The sequence below is a fragment of the Phascolarctos cinereus genome, unplaced genomic scaffold, assembly GCF_003287225.1.
Source record: "Phascolarctos cinereus isolate Bilbo 61053 unplaced genomic scaffold, phaCin_HiC Scaffold_2;HRSCAF=192, whole genome shotgun sequence".
Lineage (NCBI taxonomy): Eukaryota > Metazoa > Chordata > Mammalia > Diprotodontia > Phascolarctidae > Phascolarctos > Phascolarctos cinereus.
Window position 1 is genome coordinate 58,975,056 of NW_027555625.1, and position 24,843 is coordinate 58,999,898.

The window sequence follows — 24,843 nt, forward strand, 5'->3', positions numbered from 1 at the left end:
AAAATAGACCTCAGCCTGTAAACTGCATGGAAACTAGAACATTATCCCAGTTGTCTTGCACAATCACTCAGATAAAACATTGATTCAAAAAAAATCTAATAACATTTTAAATAGATGCCATCATCAAAATAAAACCCCTAAGGTACACGGATCAAAAAAACCCACCTTCTTAGGTTTTCAAAAAATGCAGGTCTGACCTAGGAGCTCAAAATCCCATGGAAATGAATGAGGTACATCCATCCCTGTTTGCTTGCTTGCTACTGGAATTTTGCTGAGGATGCTGGCACTGAGCCTACAGAACTGAGCTAATATCCTAATACTTTTATTCAACTACAGAAAAGGAACTATTTTATCAACCTGTGCAATAGTCCACAGAACAGGGAACATAAAGGAATAACTGAATAGCAACTTGTCTTGGGATTATTTCTATCCAGACTCTACAGAGGAAACAGGAACATGAGAGGAGGAGGATAATAAAAATGATCTGTTCAAAGCCCAACCCATTGTCCATATCATGGGGAAGGGGAGTGGGACAAGGACTTTATACTGCTTTTTGCCATTGGTACCCTCAGCTCCAACTCACATGGTATACTGCTGACCACTACATGGCAACCATGAAAAAACCCCAACTTCATTCCTATACCTCAATTAGATGAAACAAATAAACTGAGGGTTTATTAAGATATGAAAAAGGGAAAAGGGGAGGACTCTGGGGTTGGAAAGTCTTTACTTAATGCAAAGTCCAGAAATTACACTCATAATAAAACAGATGACAAAAACAGCAGAGATAGCTCGGATGATTTTGAAAGGAATATGGGCAGACATAGACTGGAATTCTGAAAATTCCTTTTTGCATATTGCATATAATTGCACAGAGAAATTATATCAAAACAGAATCATTCCCAAGAGCTGATATTGGTTATAACCATCACTAAGGAATACATTCTCCTACAGAATTTAATCAGTAGATGAATTCATAAGTCAAAAAGTTGAGATACACAGTATCAAAGCAGTATAAAGAATAAAATTATTCAACATTAATTGAAAACTTTACAATAAAGAATAGAGAAGTAAAGAAACAAGAGAAAGAGGGGATTTCCTGAAGGATGATGGGAAACTCTACCTTCTCTACAAAACTGGAAAGCAATACACTCATATTGACTCAAATGATTCACAGTCACATGGATCACTAACAAAGCATTAAGCCAGCATCTTCTCAGATGGAAGCCTGATCCCATCTTTCTTAACAGAAGGCATCACTAACCTATTACCAAAAGATTAGAACACCAGTCACCCTTCCAAATATGTGCTTTAAACAAAGCATCCATAGTTTGTATCACTAAAAAAAAAACCTCTTTAAACAAAAACCCCAATATATTGCTTTAAGAGCAACAATAATAAAAAAAGAACGTACCCCCAAATTCCCAGGGATATACAGTGTAACTTACTGTTCATTTAATAATTATTGAACAAAATTCCCCAAAGTGCTACCATATTTATGCTGCCTTCATTGATCATTACAAAGCCTTTGACTCACTTCTGCACTCATGGCTTATGTGTGTACTACAAATTTATAAAATGAGCCCAAGTAGAGTGAGAATACTAAAGTATTTGGTCGCTGCATAGAAAATGTCTCCGTTTAAAATACACTACCAACACAATAATATTTGAAAGAATAATTAATATGAAAAGTGGCATTTTTTCAGGCAGTTTAAGCCCAATATTATGTAGGAGTTACTCCAGGGATGCCCTCTGTTAGCCTACAGAATAGAAGGCTAGGTCCTAGGGCCTTTCCTATCTAACTTCATCAAAGAAGATGAGAAGAAAGAGATAATAATACAACAGCAGGGGTACATTCCATCCCTGTCTTCCTGTCTGCTACTTGTGTTGTCCCAAAGATGCTTTCAATGACTCTCCAGATGATGACCTCACACATCAATTCTCATTTAATTACAAGAAGCTGCCATTTTATTCACCTGTACAATAGTCAGTAGAACATATTTTAAAAATTGGGTGATAATGACTTGTCCCAAGACCATTTCTATCTGAACCCCACCAACAAAAGATGAAATAGTAATGATGTTGATAGTAACCAATATTTGGATACTGATTTTTAAATGTCCTGCAAAACATTTTACATGCATTATCTAATTCGATCCTGGCAATCGCCTAGGAAGACTATCATTATCTATGTTTTATATAAATAAGTAAACTGAGGCTCAGAGGTTAAATGACTTGCCTAGTGACACAAGCTAGTAAGTATCTGAGGTAGCTTCCAAGCTTAGGCCTTCTTGACACTAAGCCCAGCACTCCATCCACTGTGAAACACTACATCATTTGAAGTTGGTCTACCCATTGCCACTTCACAATAGGCTTAAAGAGATTTACCAGTCCAGAATTAGGTGTATTGTAGGGTATGATTATAGAATCTGGTGCTAGAAGAGATCACCTGGTCCAGGGGTATGCAACCTGCGGCCTCAAGGCCACATGTGGCCTTCTAGGTCCTTGGGTGTAGCCTTTTGGCTGAGTCCAAGTTTTACAGAACAAATCCTTTTATTGAAGGGATTTATTCTGTGAAGTTTGGATTCAGTCAAAGGGCCATACCTGAGGACCTAGAGGGTCTTAGGTCCTAGTCCAACTTCTTCATCCAGAGACTTCTGAAAAATGGCAACCCACAAAACAGGGATCTTCAGAGTCAATCCACATCCATGCTATATTGGTTCAGTGCTATTTTCTATCACAAAACAAGCATTCCATTCTACGTGTAAATAGCCCAGAAGGTCTAGTTTTGCCAAACAACCCAACTCTTAGACTAGTACCATACACAAAGAAACCAAAACCCTCTTACCTTCATTGCGAGGGCAATCAAGGCTCCCTCTGTTGGTTGGCCCATCACCATGTTCTTTCTGATCACGGCATTGTTTGCTACACACCAGCCTGAAAGCCAAGAATTGCCACAGATCATTTTTAGCCAGATACAGAGCTGAGTTCTCAGAGCCCCAATCTAGCTCAGGCATAGGCATGGGAAACACTAGCATAAGACTCTGCTATAACTTCTGAGACTGGGATTTTTGTTTCAAATATCAGTTAGATGTCATTGTGGGGGAGTGGGTAAAGAGAGGTCTTGGAGTCAGGAAGGCTTGGATTCAAGCCCTGCCTTTGGCATGTAATGCCTCTCAGGTGACTGGGTAGGTCACCTAATCTCTCAGTGGCTTAGACAAGTCTCTAAGACTAAATAGATGTTTCCCAATCAGCATTGATAGAGGGCATTTCCTTACTAGGACATTTCAGTGTTAAAGAAATCCAGGTCTGCCCCTTCTTCCTTCAAAAGAAACAATCTAAAGGGGCAGCTAGGTAGCACAGTGGGTAGAACACCAGCCCTGGAGTCAGGTTCAAATCCAGCCGCAGACACATGATATTCACCAGTTGTGTGACCTTGGGCAAGTCACTTAACCCTGATTGCCTTTAAAAAATGAATGAATGAAAGAAAGAAAGAAAGAAAGAAAGACAGACAGACAGACAGACAGAAAGAAAGAAAGAAAGAAAGAAAGAAAGAAAGAAAGAAAGAAAGAAAGAAAGAATCCAAGAGCAAAGCTGAACATCTAGAGTCTCAGGCAAGGAATGCCTAAGACCAGCCCTTGTCCTCAGGGGGTTTACACTTCATGTAACAGTATAAGACTAATAGCAATTCACATTTCACCAAGGCTTTAGTATAAAGCACTCTCTTCACAACAACCCCAGGAGGTATGAGTTTCGTTATCCTGATTTTAGAAATGAGGAGCTGGGCTTAGAGATGTCAAGTGTCTTGTCCAGGAGTCGCACAGCTAATTAGCGTAACAGCTGGCATTCAGAACCAAATCCCCAGACACCAACGTCTACACTCTATGTGTATGTTACTGCAACATTGCAGTAACAGAGAGGTAGCTCTTCTTGCCAAAGCCAACTCTCCCTCTAATTGTACCCTTGATCCCTTCTGCTCCCATCTCCTCCAGCAGACTGCCCTCACAATTATCTCCCCTCTCTCAAATCAGTCAACAGATGTTGGTTCAGCACCTGCTATGTGCCAGGCACTGGGGATACAAATACAGAAAAGAGAGACAATCCCTGCCCTCAAAGAGCTTACAATCTAATGGAGGAAGACAACATACAAATGGAAGCTGAAAAGCAGGTGGGGTGGGAAGGAAAGAGAAGGTACTTGCTTTAGAAGCGTGGTAGAGAATTCCAAAGGAGTGTAGCTGGGTGAGAAACAAAGATGTGGCTGGCCTTGGTGCTCTCTTTAAATGGAGGCTTGGGGAGGAGCTCTCTCTTCAGCCTGTAATCAGAGGGGTGCTGGGGCTGAGGCACGAGTATTAAGGCTTATGTGACCTTGTGGGATGATGAGGTTGTGTCTAATTTCTCTCTATTTAAAATGGTTCCTTTCCTACTGAGTATAAACACTTTCAGGCTTCTCCTACACTTCAAAAAATATCGTTATCTTTCTTCCTTTTCATAGTCAAACTCATAAAAAAACTGTCTACACTTAATGTTTCCAGTTCATCTTTCACTTTTCAGTCCCTTGTGATGTGGCTTCCAACTTTGGCACTCAACTGAGACTGCTCTTTCCAAATCTCTAGTCCTCTATTCATTGCCAAAACTGATGCTGTTTTCTCAGTTTTAATCGTTCTCAATGTCCCTACGGCATTTCACACTTGACAGTCTACTCCTCTTGGATACTCACCTCTGTGTTTTCATGATGCTGCTCACTCCTAACTAGTCACTTCTTCTCTGTCTCCTTCGCTGGATCTTCAACAATACTCTATACCCTAAAAGTGGGCATCCCACCCTCCAATACTCTGCCTTGGCCTGTCCTCTCTTTCCTCTATACCCAATGATCTCACCATTTCCCTGGATTTATTTATCAGCTCTATACAGAAGATTCCCAAATCAATGTAGCTTTCCCTGGTCTCTCCTCAGTGCCAGTCCTGTATCACCAGCTGCTTGCTGGAAGCTCCACGTTGAATGTCTAGTAGTCCATCTGAAATTTGACATTTACCCCCAAGTCCACCGCCTCCTTTTCCAAACTTCACTATTTCTGTTGAGTGTACCACTATCCTTTTAATTACTCATCTTTGAAACCCTGGAGTGATCTTTGACTTCTCACTTTCACCCAACAGATCCAATCAGTTGCCAACTCTTGTCAAGTTTTCCAGCGTATCTCCTGAATCCATCCACTTTGCTTCTCTCCATTTACACTGCTATCATCCTAGTTGAGGCCCTCATCACCTCTCCCCTAGACTCCTGTTATATTCTTCCAATTGATCTCCCCTCAAGTCTCTCCCTTTTCCAGTCTCGGCTCCACAAAGACTCCAAAGTTTTCTTGTTTAAAGTCCATGTAGGACTACATTGCTCCTCTTCTCACTAAGGTCCAGTGGCTATAGGATCACACAAAACCACTTCTGACTTTTAAAACCCCTTTTTAATTTTTAGGCAATTGGGGTTAAGTGACTTGCCCAGGGTCACATAGCTAGTAAGCGTCAAGTGTTTTTGGTCTGAGGCCGCATTTGAACTCAGGTCCTCCTGACTTCAGGGCTGGTGCTCTATCCACTGTACCACCTAGCTGCCCCTTTTAAAACCCTTTTCAATATGCTTCCAGGCCTAGGATGCATTACTTACCTTCACTATTCTATAGTATTATAGGGTCCAGCCGAAATGGCGCTTGTATAGTTTTGGACACAGTACATTCCATCACGTATCTGCCATCTCCGTGCCTTTCTACAGGCCCCCTCTCATGCCTGCACTGCCTCTCCTCCATATTTCTACCTTTTAGAAGTCCCTAGTTCAGAATTCAGCTCAAAGGTGCCCTCCAACATGAAGACTTTCCAGATTCCTCCTAGGCACTGGTGCCTAGGGACTTTTCATTTCTGTCTTGATATCTTGCATGTATAGTACCCTGGCATTGTACCACAGTGCTTGGCAAGCAATAACTACTTAACAAATATAGGTTGTTTGAACACTCACACAGGAAACAATTAAATGCCAAATTGTATGACCTTGAACATAATGTATGGGTTATACTTATGAACTTTATTGCAGGATATTTAATTAGTAGCTTCTCATTCATTCTCACTATTGGTAAGGAATAAAGTATTGGTAAGTTCAGGCTTTTGTAACTTGCTTTGTGACACATTTTTCATGATAGTAAATAATGCCAATAGCCCTATTATAGACAAAAGCCTTCTGTCTCAGCCATTACTTTCACTGATAGCATATTTCTATAGTATTTTTTGGTTCATAGGATCGTAGGATATCAACCTGGAAGGGAACTTAGAACTCACTGTGCTGTAGCAGCCAGAGAGCTGGACTGGGAGTAGGGAAGACATGGGTTCTGGTGCTTCCTAGCTCTGTGACCCTGATCAAGTCACTTAACTTCTCCTGGCCTCAGTTTATTCATCTGTAAAATGGGGATAGCAATGCCTGCCTCATCTACTTCATGGCATTGTCGTAAGGATCAAATGAAATTATCAATGTGGAGTATATTACAAGCTTTAAAGCACTGGGAATAATGGAGTCCAAAGTTCTCATTTGCAGATGAGGAAAGCCCAGTCTGCTTAAGTGATTTGATCAAGGTTACAAAGGTAGCATGTTTATAAAGTGCCTACATAACCACCCTACAGGGTAGGCCACACAAATACTATTAACCTCATTTTATAAGCTTGAAAGTGAGAGTCAGATAAAGGAAGGGAAGGGAATAAGTAATTATACAGTGCCTAGCATATGCCAGGAACCAAGTCAAGTGCTTTTTATGATTCTCATTTGATTTTCATAACAACCCTCGGAGGGAGGTACCCATTTTAAAGCTGAGAAAACTGAGGCAAATGGAGGTTAAGTGACTTGTTCACAGTCATGCAGTTAGTAAGTATTTGATCTGAATTCAGGACCTCCTGACTTGGGGCCCCATTTCCCCACCCTCAGTTGCCTGAGAGAGGGGAACTGACTTGCCTATAGTCCCCCAACTACTAAGTAGCAGAGTTGGAATTTGAACACAGCTCTTCTGACCCTGGGGCCAGTACTATTCCCACTATATCACCCTATCTCCCAGCTTCAAACAGAGAGTTCCCCTCCACTCCCATTTCATGCTTACCTCTACTAATTTTCCTATTGAAACATTAGAAAATTCCTTTATGACTTCATTCGATGATAAAAGACACACGGTGCCTATTCCATTATATCCAACACCGCTTACCTAAGAGAGAGAATAAATCATAGGTCACAACAGATTTAGCTCACGTATTCAGGTAGCAACATTTGTGGCTTCACACCATCTCCTTGAGTCCTGGGTTTTCAAAACAGAGTGGAGATGTAGTGATAACAGATGATAACACAAGGAATTTCTCCAGCTATGTCTTTCCCCCTACATTTCTTCCAATTGAAACAGATATTTTTCAAACTCATTTTTATTTTTTCATCATTAATAATAAACAAGAGGCAATATGGCATAGCAGGGAACCAGATTATCAAAAAGATAAGGGTGCAAATCTGGCCTGTGACACATCATAACTGTAGGACCCCTGGACAAGATCTTAACCTCTCTGTGCCCAGGCAACTTTTTAAGCCACCAAGTTCTAGACTAGAACTACATCAGAAATCATATGCCTGGACAAAACAAAACAAAAGTAAACAAAAAAAAACCACTTTGTCTTATGACTCTAAAATGTGCTTATCATGTAATATATAATGTATCATTAGATATTATGCATTATATTATATATGACACAATATAACAATAATCTACTATAATATTAGAGTTATCTATAATTGTATCATATTCCACAACTAGACTGAGAGCTCTGTATCATCTAAATTAACTGACTACAACTCCCAGCATGGTATTCTTCACAGAGCAGGCTTAACAAATGTTTATTTTTACAGGGCAACTGGCCCAAGAGGTCTCAGTCCTAATAGCACATATAATATTACCTGCTTGCTGCCAATCAGTATGGAGGCTTGGTGAGCCTTCTTCTAGCAATGCACTTCAGAGATGGTCTAGGTAGTCCGTTACCATTTCCTGTTAGCTTACTGGGTGGTGACAAAATTGCCTTTTAACTTGTTATTATTAAGCTGGAACTGAGTGTTCAATACAAAAGGCCTAAAAGATACACAATTTTGGGCAGCTAGGTGGTACAGTGGATAGAGCACTGGTGGTAGAGTCAGGAGGACCTGAGTTCTAATCTGGGCTCAGATTAGCTGTGTGAACCTGGGCAAGCCACCTAACCCTGATTATCTCCAAAAAAAAGATACACAATTTCTCTCTCTCTCTCTCTCTCTCTCTCTCTCTCTCTCTCTCTCTCTCTCTCTCTCTCTCTCTCTCTCTCTCTCTCTCTCCCCCCCTTCTCCCTCCCTCCCCCTCTCCTGCTGGCAAGGGCCACCCTCCCTCCCCAGCGAACTCTCATGTGGACATGACCACATGGTACTGATGCTGCTTCTTCTGTCTGTATTGTATTTATTCTTTCCTAATCTTAGGTGAATGAGTATTGGAGACAGAATGGACCAGTTATGAATTTGTGAGCTTCAACAATTTAAAAGAAACCTTCAGAGGTCCCATAAGCAAGCTGAGCTGGTAACAGTTAGTAGCGGAATCCAGTGAGGAGGCTGTCCTGAGGAGCGACCCGAATGATCGAGCCCAGCAGTGAACTGACCTGGTGGCTAAGACAACAATTCCTGCAAGTAAGAAAACCACCCGCCCATTGGCCATGCCCCATCCAGAGCTCTTGATGTAACTGATGTGTGGTAGCAGCCCCCGTAAGCTTGAGCTCACTTTGCCTAGGTGGCAGAATTTGCTTTTGGTCTAGTGAGGGATTATATTTCATCTCTTGCTATAACTTCTCAGTAAATAACCTTTTGTAAAAGCTAAATTTATGCTAACTGATTAAGTGATGTTGGGGAGACATTAACTGGAGAATGGTGTGTGTGTGTGTGTATGTGTGTGTGTGTGTGTGTGTGTGTGTGTGTGTGTGTGTGTGTAGGGGGAGAGAGGCAACAAAGGAAAGGAACAAGCATTTATTAGGCCACCTACTATATGCCAAGCACTTTACAAATATTATCTCATTTGATGCTTACAACAACCCTGGAAAGTAAGTGCTATTTATCTCCATTTTATAGATAAGGAAACTGAGGCAGTCAGGTAAAGTGGTCACAGAGAGCTAGTAAGTGTATGAGGCTATTTTTGAACTCATGTCTTCCTGCCTCCAGGCCTGGCATTTTATCCACTGAGTCACCTAGCTGCCTTTGCAAGCAGGATCTCACACTAAATAGGGGCTCATGATCAATAGTACAAGCAACCACACACATACCTCCTGACCCCTCAGAGTTCTGTCCGCAACCCTGAGGGGAGCAGGAACTAGATTCTCTCTGGGGACCCAATTTGCTACTCTGAGAATGGGTCGGGAGATGCATTTTTTGTGTAGTTCTTTACAGTAAAAGCAATGTCATAGATTTTATCTCATTTTGATACTCAAAATGGCCTTCTTTGTAAGTTAGTCACGCAAGCGTTGTTATATTTATTTTACAAATGAGAAACAAAGATTCAGAGGTCAAGTGATGGCGTCCAAGGTCACAGAAAGTAGATGGAAGGGCCAAAGAGCCAACCCAGAACTTCTGACTCCAGGTCCAGCGCTTTTCTGACTATCCCATGTGTCCTCTTATCAAGTCCTTCTCACAGCATTGGACAGGGTTAGCTTTGTCCCACACCTTATAAATTGGCGGTAGGCTTACCTCTGCCTGGAGGCCATCAGATGTTACCAGCTGAGTTACCGTCATTTCGTTGGCCGTCAGAGTGCCTGTCTTATCTGAACAGATGACATTGCAGCAACCTGGTGGGAGAAAATTGCTCTTCAGAATTTACAGAGTAAATAATTCAACAACTCTCAGGACAGTGATGCCCTGAAGGAACATCTATAAAGTACAAAATGTCCAGTAAATTCTACAAAACCCACACTCACAGTCAACTCATTCATTAAGAGGTATGTTAACAAAATAAGTGGCTGATGCTATTTGTCGATTTTGAGAAAAATCGGCCAATCCAGCGGCCAACATTTTGGAGAATGAATTTACGTTACACCACAATTTATGCTAACTTTGGGGTGGGCAGATACCTTACCTAGGGTCTCCACGATGGGCAGCTTCTTCACAATGACTCGCTTCTTTGCCATCCTCAGGACACCCAGAACTAAAGTCACCATGACAACAATGGGCAGGCCCTCTGGGATGGCGGCCACAGCAAGGCTGGATTGAAATGACAAATTGGGGTCACCTTTTAGTCACTGTGTGCTGTGGACTCTGCTCATCATATCTAGGACCCGCAGAATTGGGAAATTGGTGAAGTTTGCTTTTGGCACCCTCGGCCTCCATTTTCCATACCTTGTTCTCCTTTCTGTGTTATGTTCCTCAGACCTTAAGAACCTATTATTCTTCTGCACTCCCCCAGAGTCTGCTTCTATACTTGGGAGCAGTGTGACCTTAGATAAGTCATCTGACTTCTCAAGGCCTTGGTTTCCATATCTGTAGGAATAATATTTATACTATCTATCTTATAAAATTATAAAGCACTTCTTAAACCTTAGGGTCACATAAATGTGAACTATTGTTATTTTTCTCTTGGACAGATTTTGTTGGACTCTTATTTTATCTGTGTGGCAAACTTTGGGTCTTCCTGTCACTGATGCTTACTATCTGTGTGACCTCGGGGAAGTCACAACGTCCTTGGGCCTCTGTTTCCTTTTCTCTAAAATAGGAAGGTTGGACTTCACAAGATGGCCTCTGAGGCTCTAACTCTAGGCCCATGATCTCAAGATCATGGATCTGATGCAGAATGGCAGCTTATCTAGGCTAGGCTAAGGTTAAGACTAACCTTATAGTCTTAGAGGGCTGGTGGCACTAAGGGGTTAAAATGTCTTGCTCAAGGTCAAAAACCAGTATGTATCAGAGGCAGGATTTGAATCCAGGTCTTTCTGACTCTTAGGCCGGCCCTTTATTCCGATGGTGCTCATTCTTCTTCTTCCCCAACGTTCTGCTCTGATACCTCATCGGGGGTGGAAGTGAGCATAGGTTCTTGAAGACTAAGCCAGTACTTAGGAAAGGCCGATTCAGGCAGAGCCCAACAGGGTGAAAAGGCTTCAGGCATTGGCCTGGTGAGGGATGGTGTGATAGCTGTCTGAGGAACAGCCTAGCTCAATGCAGAATAATTATATAGATATAGATATAGATATAGATATAGATATAGATATAGATATAGATATGTATGTGTGTATATGTGTGTATGTATGTAGATATATTATGTATTTCTATATACATACACACACACACACACACATATATATAATATATATATATGTCTCTGAAGAAGGAGGGGAGGCAAGGAGGGAGAGGGAAAGAGAGGAGGAGGATGAAAGATGAGGAGAGAGAGAGATGGAGAGACAGTGGAAGAGAGAAGGGAATGGAAGGAGGAAGGAGAGGGAGGGAGGGGGGAGACAGGGAGAGAAAGAGAGAGAGAGAGAGAGAGAGAGAGAGAGAGAGAGAGAGAGAGAGAGAGAGAGAGAGAGAGGAGAAGAAGAAGAAGAGGAGAGAGGAGGAGGAAGAGGAGGAGATGACAGGAGAGGACAGGAGAGAGAAGGGAGAGGAGAGGAGATGGGGAGGAGAGGGAGGAGAGGGGAGAGGAGAGGAAAAAGAGGTGAGGGATGGAGGGAAATAAGGAGAACATTAATTAATTAAGCACTTCCTATAGGCCAGGCATTGTGATTAGCACTATGAATAAAAATACAAGTAAGTGAGAAAGTCCCTGGGCTTAAGGAGCTTCCATTCCCATTGGGGGAAACACCATTCTAATAGGAAAGACAGAAGGTCTTTAGAAGTCATCTAGTCCAGCGCCACCCTTTTACAGATGCAGAAACTGGAGGACAGATGAATTTTTCTGATATAATGATTCAAACCATATTATAGGGCAGGAGTTCTAAAACCTTTTTTTGGCACCATGGACCCCTTTGGCTGTCTAGAGAAGCCCAGGGACCTCTTCTTAGAATCATGATTTTTTACATGCATAAAATAAAATACATGAGATTACGAATGAAACTAATTACACTGAAATACAGTTCTCAAAAATATATTTTTAAATGTGCTAATATTATCACATTTGATCCTCACAACAACCCTGGGAGGTAGGTTCTGTCGTTATCCACATTTTACAGATGAGGAAACTGAGGCAAACAGAAGTTAAGCGACTTGCCCAAATTTGAATTTCGGTCTTCCCAGTGCTCTATCCACTATGGCCCCAGCTGCCAGTGTGCACACACAGCTGTGCTTTGTACTGTGTTTCACAGTCATGAAGCTGTGCTAGCAACCTGGATAACGTGTGATTATCATCTGGGGATTAGAGATAAAGGTTAGTCAGAACAAATGTTTAATGTTTTAAGTTACACTGCCCCATGTGTCATGGGAAACTATTGATTTCTTGATTAAAAATACCACAAAGTTAGTAAATAGAATATGCTACTAATAAAGTTTCTCTCACTCATTAATAGTCTATATACTTGTGTGTGTGTGTGTGTGTGTGTGTGTGTGTATATATATATATATATATATACACATATATAAATTAATCAACAAGATATATAAATTAAGTAGCTCTTAGATTCAGTGAAATCAGTCAAGTTAAAGTGATCATTTAAAAAAATCTATTTAGAGACACACATGGGAGCTTCAAGGGGGCAAGATACACCTTATTTTGGGCAAAAATTGGCTTGTTTCCCACAGGAAGTAAAATCTAGGGGTTTTTGGGGGGGTTGGGGAGCAGGGGACTGGACATAAAGCTGCAGTCATTGAAGTTTGTGGTTGATGGTGCCAGATGCTTAAAAATACATTAAAAAATGAACAAGGTCAGTTCAAAGAAAGAACCTTAACATATTTACTTATTGTTATGTTTAAAGATATAGAATCTCAAACTTCACATACTATCTCCCATCTCCAGCTTTTGTATAAGCCTTCCCCCATACCTGGAAAGCCTTCTCTCCCTGTCTCTGCTTTTTAGGATACCAAGCTTTCTGTAAGGCTCACATGAAATATTTTTTCCTAATCTTCCCCCTCCCTTCAGGTTACTCATGTAACCTGAATTTACTCTGCCTCCTGAAATTACTTTCTGTTTACTGATCTGTGTACATGTATTCCTTCAGTAGAATATGAACTCCTTGAGAACAGCCAGGTGGTATAGTGGATTGAGAGAGCACTGGAGTCACTAAAGACCTGAATTCAAATCCAGCCTCAGACACTTGCTAGCTGTGTATCCCTGGGCAAGCCACTTAACCTCTGCCTCAGTTTCCTCAACTGTAAACTGGGGATAATGACAGCACCTACCTCCCAGGATGGGATCAAATGAGATAATATTTATAAAGCACTTTGTAAAACTTAAAGAGCTATACAAATGCCAGCTATTATTATCACTGAGGCCAGAGTTGTGGTTGTCTTTGAAACCCCAGCATCTAATATGTCTTGCACATTTATACAATGTTTCTGAACTAAAGGGCTTTGAAAAATAGGGAAAAGATGGCGCTAGATGAGAACAAGTCATAAAACTGTAGAGTTGGGAAGGACCTCAGAGATGAGCTTGTCCAATATGCTTATTTACTGAGGAGGAAATTTGCCCCAGGTTTCACAGGTGACTGAGACCTGCTATTATCTACTCCCAGAAGAATTATTTATCTTGAAGGGCGGAGGGGGAATAGTTTAAATGAAGTAGTATTGGAAAGAAGAGGCTCATACAAAGTCCTTTATACCTCAGCATTACCCAATGCCATGTGAATGGTGATCTTTTACCTTGGGCGACAATAGACATTTAACTACATGTAATATAAACAGTTTATTACCAATTACTGTATTACTATATTTGAACATGGGGCAAATAATTTTTTTTTTGATGTGAATAATTTTTGATTCTCTAACAAAGACTGATAAGATTGCTAAAGCTAACATTTGTAGAGGATTAACAAGGTTTTTCCTTTTTTTTAATTGGGTGGGAAGGGCATATTAATAGAGTACACTAGGATATAGCAGTGAAAAAAAAACCACTCCTGAGCTCCCTTGAAAGCCACTAGTCAGTAAGTGAATGGAAAAGAGGCTCCTTGAGGGCAGGGTCTGTCATTTTGTCTTTGCATCCTCTGACACATAGTAGGTGCTTCATAAATTCTTGATGAATTGAGCATGTTAAAAGAACCAGACTTGGTTTACTTCTCTCTCTCTCTCTCTCCTCTCTCTCTCTCTCTCTCTCTCTCTCTCTCTGTCCTCTCTTTAATCAGAAAACTAAAGACTAAAAGAAGAAAACCTTTCAGTGTCTTCTGGACTGTCTGCTCTTTGTCCTCTCGCACTCTAGTAATGGGAATTCCCTTCCATTTCCTCTTCTGTCCTTTTCCCTCTCTCAGGGAATTCACCCACTTACATAGAAGTCAACTATTATTTACCTAAAGCTGAAGATCCTCAGCTTTTTGTCTCCAGGCTAGGCCTCTCACCTGAGCCCTAGCTTTCCAACTTGTTTTCTAGTGAAGCAGTATGGTAGGGCAAAGGATAGAGCCCCAGATCATGCCAGGAAGAGCTGAGTTCAAATCCAGCCTCAGATAACTTCCTACCTGTGTGACCTTGAGCAAGTCACTCGACCTCTGTCTGCCTCAGTTTCCTCAGCTATAAAATGGAGATAATTATAGCACCTACCTATAAGAAACAAAAAAGGTAATACTTGTAAAGCACTTAGCATGGTGCCTGCCATAAATGCTTTATAAATGCTATTGTAATATTAAATAATAAAATGAATGGAATTGGATTTCTTGACTACTTCTTTGCTTCTGAAAGACTGCTATGACTATTACTCTATTACGCTACAAAAAGTGTTCATCTTTTCTGAAACCATGCAGTCACATGTCATTTATCAACATCCCGGTTGCATTCTCTTAAAAAAGAAAAAAACCAAACAAAGCACTTTTAATTGCTCTATTATGTTTCGGCACAACAAACTCTTCCTAGCTAACACCTGAGAGACTTTCTGCATTCTCCTTCCTCTTGTCCTCCCACTCCCCTGCCACCCCAGTTCATCTCCCAGCCCCCTACAAGGGGGGGAAGACAGCTGCTTTCTTTCCTTTTTCCTAAGACCTGGCAGATTAGCTGCTGAAATTCTTTGCAGTGTGGTTTTAGTTCCTTCGATGTTGTCTACCTTTTACCCCCAGAAGGTTGGCTACCAGGTGATGAATTGGGGGGGAGGCATAGCAATTCATGAAATTGTCTACTAAAGGGTTGACCACACCAATGAAATTAGAAATCTTTTAAAGTTATTTACTTTAGGACCTTGGGATCTGGAAGAGACCTACTTGGTCCTTTAAGGGGCAGTGTGGTACCAAAGATCAGAAATCAGAGGACCTAGGTTCAAAGCTGGCCTCTGTCTTGTGTGACCTTTGAAAAATAAATCCCTTCATTTCCTTTGGCCTCCATTTATGCATCTGAAAAATGAGGGGATCAAACTGAGATGGCCAATAAGGTGCCTTCCATTTCTATCATCCTCATCTAACCCTCCTCATTTTTCAGATGAGCCAAAGTGACAAACCCAAGATTACCTACCTAATAAGTGATTGATGGTGATTCAGACCCAGGCTCCCTGATTCAAGCCCACTATGCCTTTCACTGGTCCTTTGAAGGCTCAGCAGTGAAGCAAAATCATTGAGATTAAAAGCTTGGCAAGTTCTATCGGAGTATTGAGATTCACCGGTTCTGAGACATGAAGAGCAACCTCACTGGTTAGGAAAAACCTGACCGCTATGTCAAGCACTGTGCTTTTTGACCATGGCAGCTCATGATACATTTGTTTTGGGAATCTTCTCTGTCCTGATGGGTGACTGTTCCCCCTTCCCCACTAAGCAGGCCCTAGGTAGGCCTCCTTTCAACATCATTCCCTACCTCCCCAACCACTTTGCCTCTGTTTTCTGTTCTTATATCCTCACCACCTTCCCACCAGCTCTAAAACCAGGATAAATTATCATTTGCTCCTGGAATGAGTTTACCAACCCACTACCACATGACCCCACTCAGCATCTCTGTAATGGTCTGGACCAACAACCCCCAGTCCTGGCCACCACTTCCACATGTGTGTTGTCAGAATGTAAGCTCATTGAAGGCAGGGACTCTCTTTGCTTTTGTATTTGTATCTGTGATGCTTGGCATATGGTAAACACTGAAATGAATTTTCATTCATTAATCCATTTTGGTTTTAGTGAAATGGAAGGGCCAAAGGAGAGGAAGAAAAGGATGGAAGGCATACTAGAGAGGGCTCTGGTGTGGGAGATCTGGAGGCCTGCGTTCTTTTCTTTCTCTTCTCCTCATGTCTCAGTCTCTGTTCTTGTTTCTAGCTGGTCACTGAGCTGTCTTATCTGGGGCAAGTCAATTCTGGGATCTGGGCTTCAGGCTGCTTTTCTGTATAACCAAAGGTTTTAACTAAATGATCTTTATTTAGCTTTTCTGGGCAGCGAGGCGGCTTAGTCTATAGAACATCCCTGGAATCAGGAAGATGAGTTCAATCCAGCCTCAGACACTTACTAGCTGTGTGACCCTGGGCAAGTCACTTAACTTCTGTTTGCCTCAGTTTCCTCAGCTGTAAAATGGAGATCATAGCCTATCTTCCCAGGGTTACATAAGGATGATCCAACCCAATATTTGTAAGGTGTTTAATTAGCACAGAGCCTGGTATATAGCAGGCATTTAAATGCTTATTCCTTATCCCCTTCCCCTTCTCTCTGTATGCTTCCTTCTATCTCTGATGTTAACTGGCAGCTCCTTGAGTCTTTGATGCCATATTATTTTGAGTCCTTTTCTACCCAGCATTGTAGTGGTTAGTGCTTAATTACTGTTTATTGAACTGAACGGTGCTTTAGGAAGGAGTCACATGAAGGGCAGCATGGGAAGAGGAAGCCCCCATAAGTGGTCTCTTCCTACAGGAAGAGCAGGACCAAAAGAATGAACCAAACACCTCTGAGATCTTCAGACTTTCTCGACTGTTCTTTGATTACAAACAGGCCACCAAGGGTCAGCCTCTTACCTACCTCACTCCGATAGTGAACATACTGAGAATTTGTTTCCCTTGAAGCCAGCCAATTAGCATAATTAAACCTGGTAGAAAAACAGAGGAGATTACAGGGAACATTCTCTAAGAGCTGGAGGAATTTTTAAAAATGCACTTCCTTGAGGACACACACACACACACACACACACAAACACACACACCCTGCACATGGAAGTGCTTAGTAACATATTGTCCTCTCCATCTGGCTCACATTCTCCTAACTAGGGGAGGTCATTGGCTGCCCATAAAACAATTATAATAAGCTGCCATCTTTGTGGGAAAACTTCAAGGCAGGTCCATCACCAGAGGGCTGGCTACCAGATGATGGAAGTCTTTGGTGACAACAGTTTATGACATTACCCAATGAGGTGTAAGGGAGTTGGGATGTTCACCAGCGCAAGGACCACCCTTGCTGACAAAATCTTGTCCTCAAGTAATATGATATTCAAGGGTGGGGCACAGTCTTCCCCCTCCTTTTGGGGGGGTAGAGAAAGCATTATTAAATAGTACTGTGTGGAGGAAAATTATTTGTTTAACAATACATTGAACTGGAATAGAGTTTTCTCTCTAATTAATTCAAAGTTTTTTATTATTAGTACTGTAATTACCACCTATAAGCACTTATTGTTTATCATAATAATACCAACTATTTATATAGCATTTTATAGAAAGGCAGTGTGTGCAGTGCTGGACTTAGGGTCAGGGAGACCTGGGTTCCAATCTCCTCTCTGATACTTCCTAGCTGTGTGACTATGGGCAAATATTAACTTCTCTGGGCCTAATATTATAATATTCTCTAATATTTACCCTTCAGCACTTCATGGACCCACCAGCGTGGGTGCTATCTTTCATCAATAAAGACTGTGACTCCTTCCACGCCTCAGCAGGGAGCTTCATGAGTTTATGTAACTAAGATAATTTTACCATTTTCTGGCCAAACCCTCTGCTGATGAGGGTGGCCTTAACTCAGGAGGACAAGCCAGAGCTTGTTACTAGTGTTTGGGAAATCAGGCTCACCTCTGCGTGAGAAAGAGCCTCAACGTGGGACGTTAGTGAATGAATAATAAGAATTGCCTAGTAAATGTTTCAGTAACAGCCTCATTGGCATTAAAGTGGCGTTTTGCAACTAATACTTTTTAAGCCCTCTCCAGGTATGGAATCATCGGTCCCACAGCTGTAAAGGACCTCAGAGGCTGCATAAAGCATGTTCTGTAGCTGGAGATCCAGTAGGAAGGCATTACCTACGTGTGACTCAGAGTTCAGACATTCTGACTCACCCTCCTTATGGCATGAGTGTCATGAGAACAAAAGTGGGGAAAATGTTGTGAAAAACTCATGTGGTTACACTGAGATGAAAGTCAACCAGTTCAATCTATATCCTGTCAGGAAGGCTTAGATACCAATAAGAGTTATTTTCTAGGCATGGTATGGTGGGAAGAAGACTGGATGGCTTGAAGTCACCACTAGGTCACTAATTAGCATTGCAGTGTCTACCAAGTGGCTTCCTTCCCCTCTCTGCGTGTCAGTTTTTTCATCTGTAAGATGAAATGGCCCCTCCCAGCTCTGAATTTATGACCATACCTGATAGTACAGTTTTTTCATCTGTAAGATTAAATGGCCCCTCCCAGCTCTGAATTTATTACCATACCTGATAGTACTGTTGTAAAGAAAATGCTTCTAAACCATAAAGATCAGTTGGTCAACCAATAAACATTTATCAAGCAACTACCATATATTAGGCACTGTGCCAAGAACAGGGATGCAAAAAGAAGCAAAAGGCAATCAAGGGGCTTACAAGCTAATGGCAGAAAGGAAGAAGGAAGAAATGAAATGTTAGTTACTGCTGCTACTGCTACTACTACAACCATTACTACTATTGGCATAGTAGAGACAATAATGCACTTAGAATTAGAAAGACTGGAACCCAAAGCCCATTTCAGATAATTCCTAGCCAAGACTGTGGGCAAATCACTTTACCTTTTGTATCTCATTTTCTCATCTGTGAAATGAGGATGATAATGGAAGAAATCAGGAAGGGACTGGCCCTATACCTTCAGTGCTGTCTGGGAGCTCCTGGGGAGGGGCTGGCACCTTGTCTGCAACTTGCCCTCTTAGAAAGCTTTCTAGCAGTTCCTCAGTTGGTGAAGCAACTTGCCCACAGTTACTTGGCCAAAATGTGTCAGAGAAAGGACCCAAATCCAGGTCTTCCTTACTCTAAGGCAGGCTCTCTACCCTTTTGCATCACATTCACTGTCTCTGCTTGATGTGGGGGACAGTGATGATATTGGTAACACCAGCCTCATGGGGTTATTGTGAAGTGAAGCTCCAAAAAAAGCGTGTGTGAAGTGGTTTGTACACCTTAAAGCATTCTATTAAACATGCCAGTTATTATTCTACCGCAATTAGACTGACAGATAGCAAATCCTGTCTTCTGATTCTCAAGTGGGAGGATAATTGTAAAGCACTTGGAACAGTACCTGGCACATAGTAAATGCTAGATGAAGGCGGCTGTTGTTATTATCATTCTTCCAAATCTAGTTCTTTCCTCTCCTTGATCTATTATGAAGTGATTCCTGTTAACCAAGCCAGTAATACTGAAGGTCATACTGGGGTGGCTGCAGTGAGAGACAGAGGATGTCTGTTTCCTTCTGTCTTTTTGCACAATTAGAATATTATTCTATCTCCAGGGTAACAAAGAAGATTAAACTCACTGGTTCAATTTTTAACTTATCAAGAAGGCTGACACCTTGTAAGTGTTATTGCTTTAGGCAAACTCAAAAAGAAAAGGATACCACCTAGGGGCAGCATTGACTTAAAAACCATAAATTAATCTTATCTGTGTTGTATGGCATTTTTACTTCTTTTGTTCACTATTTCCCAATTACATTTTCATCTGGTATATGGGGGAAACCCTCTGGTGTTTCACACTTCTGGTCTAGACATATCAAGAGAGATAGAAGAGATCATTTCATTCAACATACATTTATTAAGAACTTTCTTTGCCCAATGTACTGTGCTAGGTATAGCAAACAGTCCTTGCCTTCAAGAAGCTTACAGTCAATTGGACAAGGGGACTTGGCCAGATGGTAATGTTCCATATATGTGAAAGTGAGCCTTTCAAGCAACTTCAGCCCTCTAGAACATTCCAAAAGCTACAAAGTTCAATGTCTTATTCTCTGCAGGAGGAGCTTAGAGTAACCCTGAAGATACAAGAGAGTGTAAAATTAACTTATTAGTGTCATTAGTTGGTAATGGAAAATAAGACCTGTAAGATGAGAAGTGGGACTGAGCCCTTGGGGAAGAGGAGGAGATTGTTAGGAAGGGCTTAGCAACTGATACCCAAGGAAGAGAGTGCAAAGCCAAAGGAATCATCAGCTTCCAAACAAACAGCCTCATGATATTTCCCAAACCCCAGGAAGTGGCACTGTATGACCACCCCCACATAGCAGCGGATGTTCATAACAATAACAGCCGTCCAGGGTTAAATGGTGTTCAGTAGTAGAAACTCATAAAACACTCAACTTCTCGTGAAAACTTAAAGAGATGATTTCAGCTAACTCCCCCTTTTTACAGGGGAGGAAACAGAGGCACAGAGGGGAAGGGACTTGTACAAAGTAAAAAACAAAGCCAGTGGCAGAGCTTCAGATTTTCTGCCCAGTGGTGCCATACTGCTCAATATGGAGCAGTTTTAAAAGCCAAGGGAAAAGAGCAGGTCAGAGAGGTATTTATCAAGAATTATTAAGATAAAGAAAGTTTGGGCTTTGAAAGCTTCAGTTATGCCTAAAATTCACCCTGAGTAAACAGGGGACAATGCTGGACTGGGACTGTGCTACCAGAGGAAAGAAATTCTGGACAGCTCCTTGCTAGCAGGGCAGGGACCCCAGCAACTAGCACACTGCCTGACATACAGCGGGTGTTTAATAAGTGCTTATGGATTGATTGATTGATGAGGGCCAGGAAATTAGTGTTCTAGCTCCAGATCTGCAATTCATTCATTCAGTGACCTCAGGCAAGTCCCATCCCCCATCAGGGTCTCAGTTGCCTCTTCTGTAAGATGGGAGGTGAGTTTGCTACAGCCACTTCTGCGAACACCTTCAGTCCTTGATGTATGAGGTATAGTTTAGAATATGACTGAGAAGCAGACCTTAATGCCAAATCTCTGGTTTGACTCGAAGACAAAGGTCAAAGAGATGCCATGAACAGAAAGGGTCTATTTTCCCCATAGGAATGGAGCATTTTATAGTGGGAAGGATCATTAAGGGTCTTTTAGGCCAACTTTCCAACCAATAATGCTAGAATATGAAAGATCGTTAACTCACCAATTATGCCAAATGAGAAAAGTGTGAGTTGTTTGCCCAGTTTGTCCATGCTCTTCTGTAAGGGAGTTTTGGGAGTCTGGTGGGGTAAAAAAAAGAGTCATTGGCTTCATGTAATAACACCAGTAACAGGACTTTTCAAAGAATCTTAGAACTGTACAATTTTATAATTGAATTCTGCAATTCCTCAGCAACCTGCCCACCCTCCCAATCTCCTTCCCTGTGTTGAGAGCACCACCAGGTTTGCAACCTTAAAATCATCCTCAACTCCTTACTCTTCCCTCATCTCATGGATCCAGTGAGTTACCAACTCTTACTGACTCACCTCCACATCTCTTGCACCCAGCCCTTTCTTTCTACTCTCAGCACAACCACCCTAAATAGATAGAGCATGGGTTAAGTGAAGTTAGACTCTGTTCTAAGTATTGATGATACAAATGTAATATAGGAAGGTAATCCCTGCCCTCAAGAAGCTTATATTCTAATAGGAGAATACTACAAATAAAGGGGACCTTGAGGGGGGAGATCTGCATGGCAGCATGATACTGGGAAGTATCATGGAGGTCTGTTGGGGATAAGTTGAAAGCTCATCTATTACAGCCCAGCCTCTCAGGGGTGGAATCTAAGGTTTCACTAGCAGGAAGATGAGTATATTTATTTCATATACTTCTGATTTTTCCTTATGCTTACTGGTGAGTGTGATAGCTCTTCCCAGTAGAATCTAACTTTCTTAAGGACAGGCAGGGACTGTGTCACTTTTGATTTGTATCCTCAGTACCTGAGCAGTCTCATGCCATACCTGGCAGACGGTAGGCACTTAATACATGTTTGCTGATTGACTGAAATTTTTATCCAGCCTTGAGTTAAACCTCTTCAGTAAAGGGGACCTCAGTATCTCCTGAGGCAGCTAGACTATCTTAAGAGTTAGAAAATTCATCTTCATTGAACTGCATTTTGCTTCCATATTTTGGATAATCTCAAGATTGTCTCCATCTCTCTACTTTGGACAATTCGGACAATCTCCATATTGTCTTCATATCTCCACTTCAGACAATTTAGACAACCTCCACATTGTCTCCACATCTCTGCTTTGGCCAATTTGGCCAATTTTGGACAATCTCCACATAGTCTCCATCTCTCCACTTTGGTCCTAGTCCTGCTGCCTGGCTCTCCGGAACCACACAGAATAACTTTGCTCCATCTTCTCTGTGCCACTCCTTTGTTATTGGAAGAAAATATCTGTGTCCCCCAAAGCCTCTTCTTCTCTAAAACTAAACACGACCAGTTAGAATTACAGATTCTCAGACATGGAAAAGAACTCAGAGGCTGTCTAGTCCAAATAGTACATGGATAGGAAATTTCTCCGTAACATTTCTGATCTATGGTCACTCACCCTTCACCTGAAGGTACCTGGGCAGCTGGGTGGCACATTGGATAAAGCACTGGGTCTGGATGACCTAGTTCAAATATAGCCTCAGATACTTCCTACGTAACCTTGGACAAATTACTTAACCTCTCTCTGCCTCAATTTCCTCAACTGTAAAATGGGGCTCATAATAGCATCTACCTGCCAGGGTTGTTGTGAAGATCAAATGAGAATATCTATAAAGCACACAGAAGGTACTTAACAAATACTTATTTTCTTCTCTCCCTCCCTGAAGATCTCCAATGACTCATCACTTCTGAGGCAGCCCCTTTCACCTTGAGACCAGTCATCCCACAAATCATCAGATGATACAACCCTATTCTCTTCTTACCTCTTCAGCTTGCATCATTTTGAACACTTCTCCAAACTGAGATTTTTCTCCAGTTCCAATCACTACTCCCTGCATTAAGGAAATAAAAACAGTAACTACAAACAGTTTTTAGGAGAGATGGGTGAAAATATGTCAAGTAAACAGAAGAGGACTTACTCTCCCTTTTCCATACTGGACTAGTGTTCCCATGAACACAATATTGTTCAGTGATGTCAGGTCCCCTCCCCCTGACGAGGGGCCATCTGTTTTGACGCAAGGCTCAGCTTCTCCCGTAAAACTGGACTCATCAACCAAGAGCTCTGTAACCTAAGTTAGAAGAAGAAAGAAAAGTAATTCCACTTCCTAGCACACATTAACTGGTTTGATTTTATACAACAATATTTAAACCGTTGGCATTGTAAAACAAGACACAGATGCTGGAGATAGGGGGGAAGACAACATATTTCCAAATTCATTCAATGATGAAAATATTTTAAAGGTCATCTGCAACAACCTCCTTCTTTTACAGATAAGGAAACTGAGGCTGAGAGAGGGGAAGTCACAGGACCAAGATCATGCAGCTAATAAGTGGCAAAGTTGGGATTCCAATACAAATCTCTTAACTCTCATCCTCTGTTTCATCCATAAAGTGGGAATAATAATACTTATACTGTCTATTTCATAGCTTACTAATGAGGAAAGGGCCTTGCAATCTGAAAAGTACAACATAAATTTGAGTGACGATAATAACAATTATAATTTCTTTGAGGCCATGTGACTGTACCTAAAGAACACTAGACTGGCTTCTCACCTGAGCTGTGGCTGTGACCGAGGATGAGGAACGGTGACCTTCCTCTCCAGTCTTACTTTAAATTATGCTACTTCCCATATCCTACGTTCCAGCCAGACTGGCTGTTCCCTCAACATCACACCTTGTCTCCTACGTCAGGTTGTTGCACAGGCTGTCTGTCCTCCAGGCCCGGGAAATCCCCCTCCTCACCTGTCTCTTAGAATCCATAGCTTCTTTCAAGGCTCAGCTCAAAGGCCATCTCCAGACCTATACAAAGCCTTTCCTGAGTGCCACTCCCCTCTCTCTGCTTAATGTTCATTTTCTCTCTCTCTCTCTCTCTCTCTCTCTCTCTCTCTCTCTCTCTCTCTCTCTCTCACTTCTCCCCTCATCTGCCTCTGCGTCTCTCTGTCTCTGTCTCTCTCTGTCTCTCTGTCTCTCTCTCTCTCTCTCATTCTCTCTCTCCCTTCTTCCCCCTTCTCTGTCTCTCTGTCTTTCTCTCTGTCTCTCTCTGTCTCTGTCTCTCTCCTTTCCTCCTTCCCTCCATCATCTTTATCCTCTTCCCTCCTTCTCTCTCTGTTTCTCTCTCTCCCTCTTACTCCTCTTCCTCTTCTCCTCTCCCTCTCCTCTCTTCTCTCTCTTTTTGTCTGTTTCTCTCATTGTCTTTCTCCCTTCCTCCCCCATCTCTCTCCCACTCTTTCACTCTCTCTCTCTCTCTCTCTCTCTCTCTCTCTCTCTCTCTCTCCTTTATCCCTCCTCTGCCTCTGTTTCTCGCTCCTCCTCTTCCTCCTGTCTTCTTCTTTCTCTTTCTTTGTCTCTCTCATTCTGTCTCTCCCTTCTTCCTTTCTCTCCTCTCCTCTCTCCTCTGTTTATCTCTCTCTTTTC

General features: G+C 41.8%; 1 protein-coding gene across 1 annotated transcript in view; it reads right to left on the reverse strand.

The window, feature by feature from the left end:
• Positions 1 to 24,843, reverse strand: part of ATP2C2 (ATPase secretory pathway Ca2+ transporting 2) — a 112,350-nt gene that overhangs the window by 29,833 nt on the left and 57,674 nt on the right. The window contains exons 8-15 of the mRNA XM_020989260.2: positions 23,349 to 23,498; positions 23,193 to 23,261; positions 21,439 to 21,514; positions 17,100 to 17,166; positions 10,136 to 10,260; positions 9,751 to 9,848; positions 7,117 to 7,222; positions 2,849 to 2,937 (exon numbers count right to left, since the gene is read on the reverse strand). Of these exons, the coding sequence (XP_020844919.1) occupies positions 2,849 to 2,937; positions 7,117 to 7,222; positions 9,751 to 9,848; positions 10,136 to 10,260; positions 17,100 to 17,166; positions 21,439 to 21,514; positions 23,193 to 23,261; positions 23,349 to 23,498 (780 nt within the window). The remainder of the gene's footprint in view (positions 1 to 2,848; positions 2,938 to 7,116; positions 7,223 to 9,750; positions 9,849 to 10,135; positions 10,261 to 17,099; positions 17,167 to 21,438; positions 21,515 to 23,192; positions 23,262 to 23,348; positions 23,499 to 24,843) is intronic.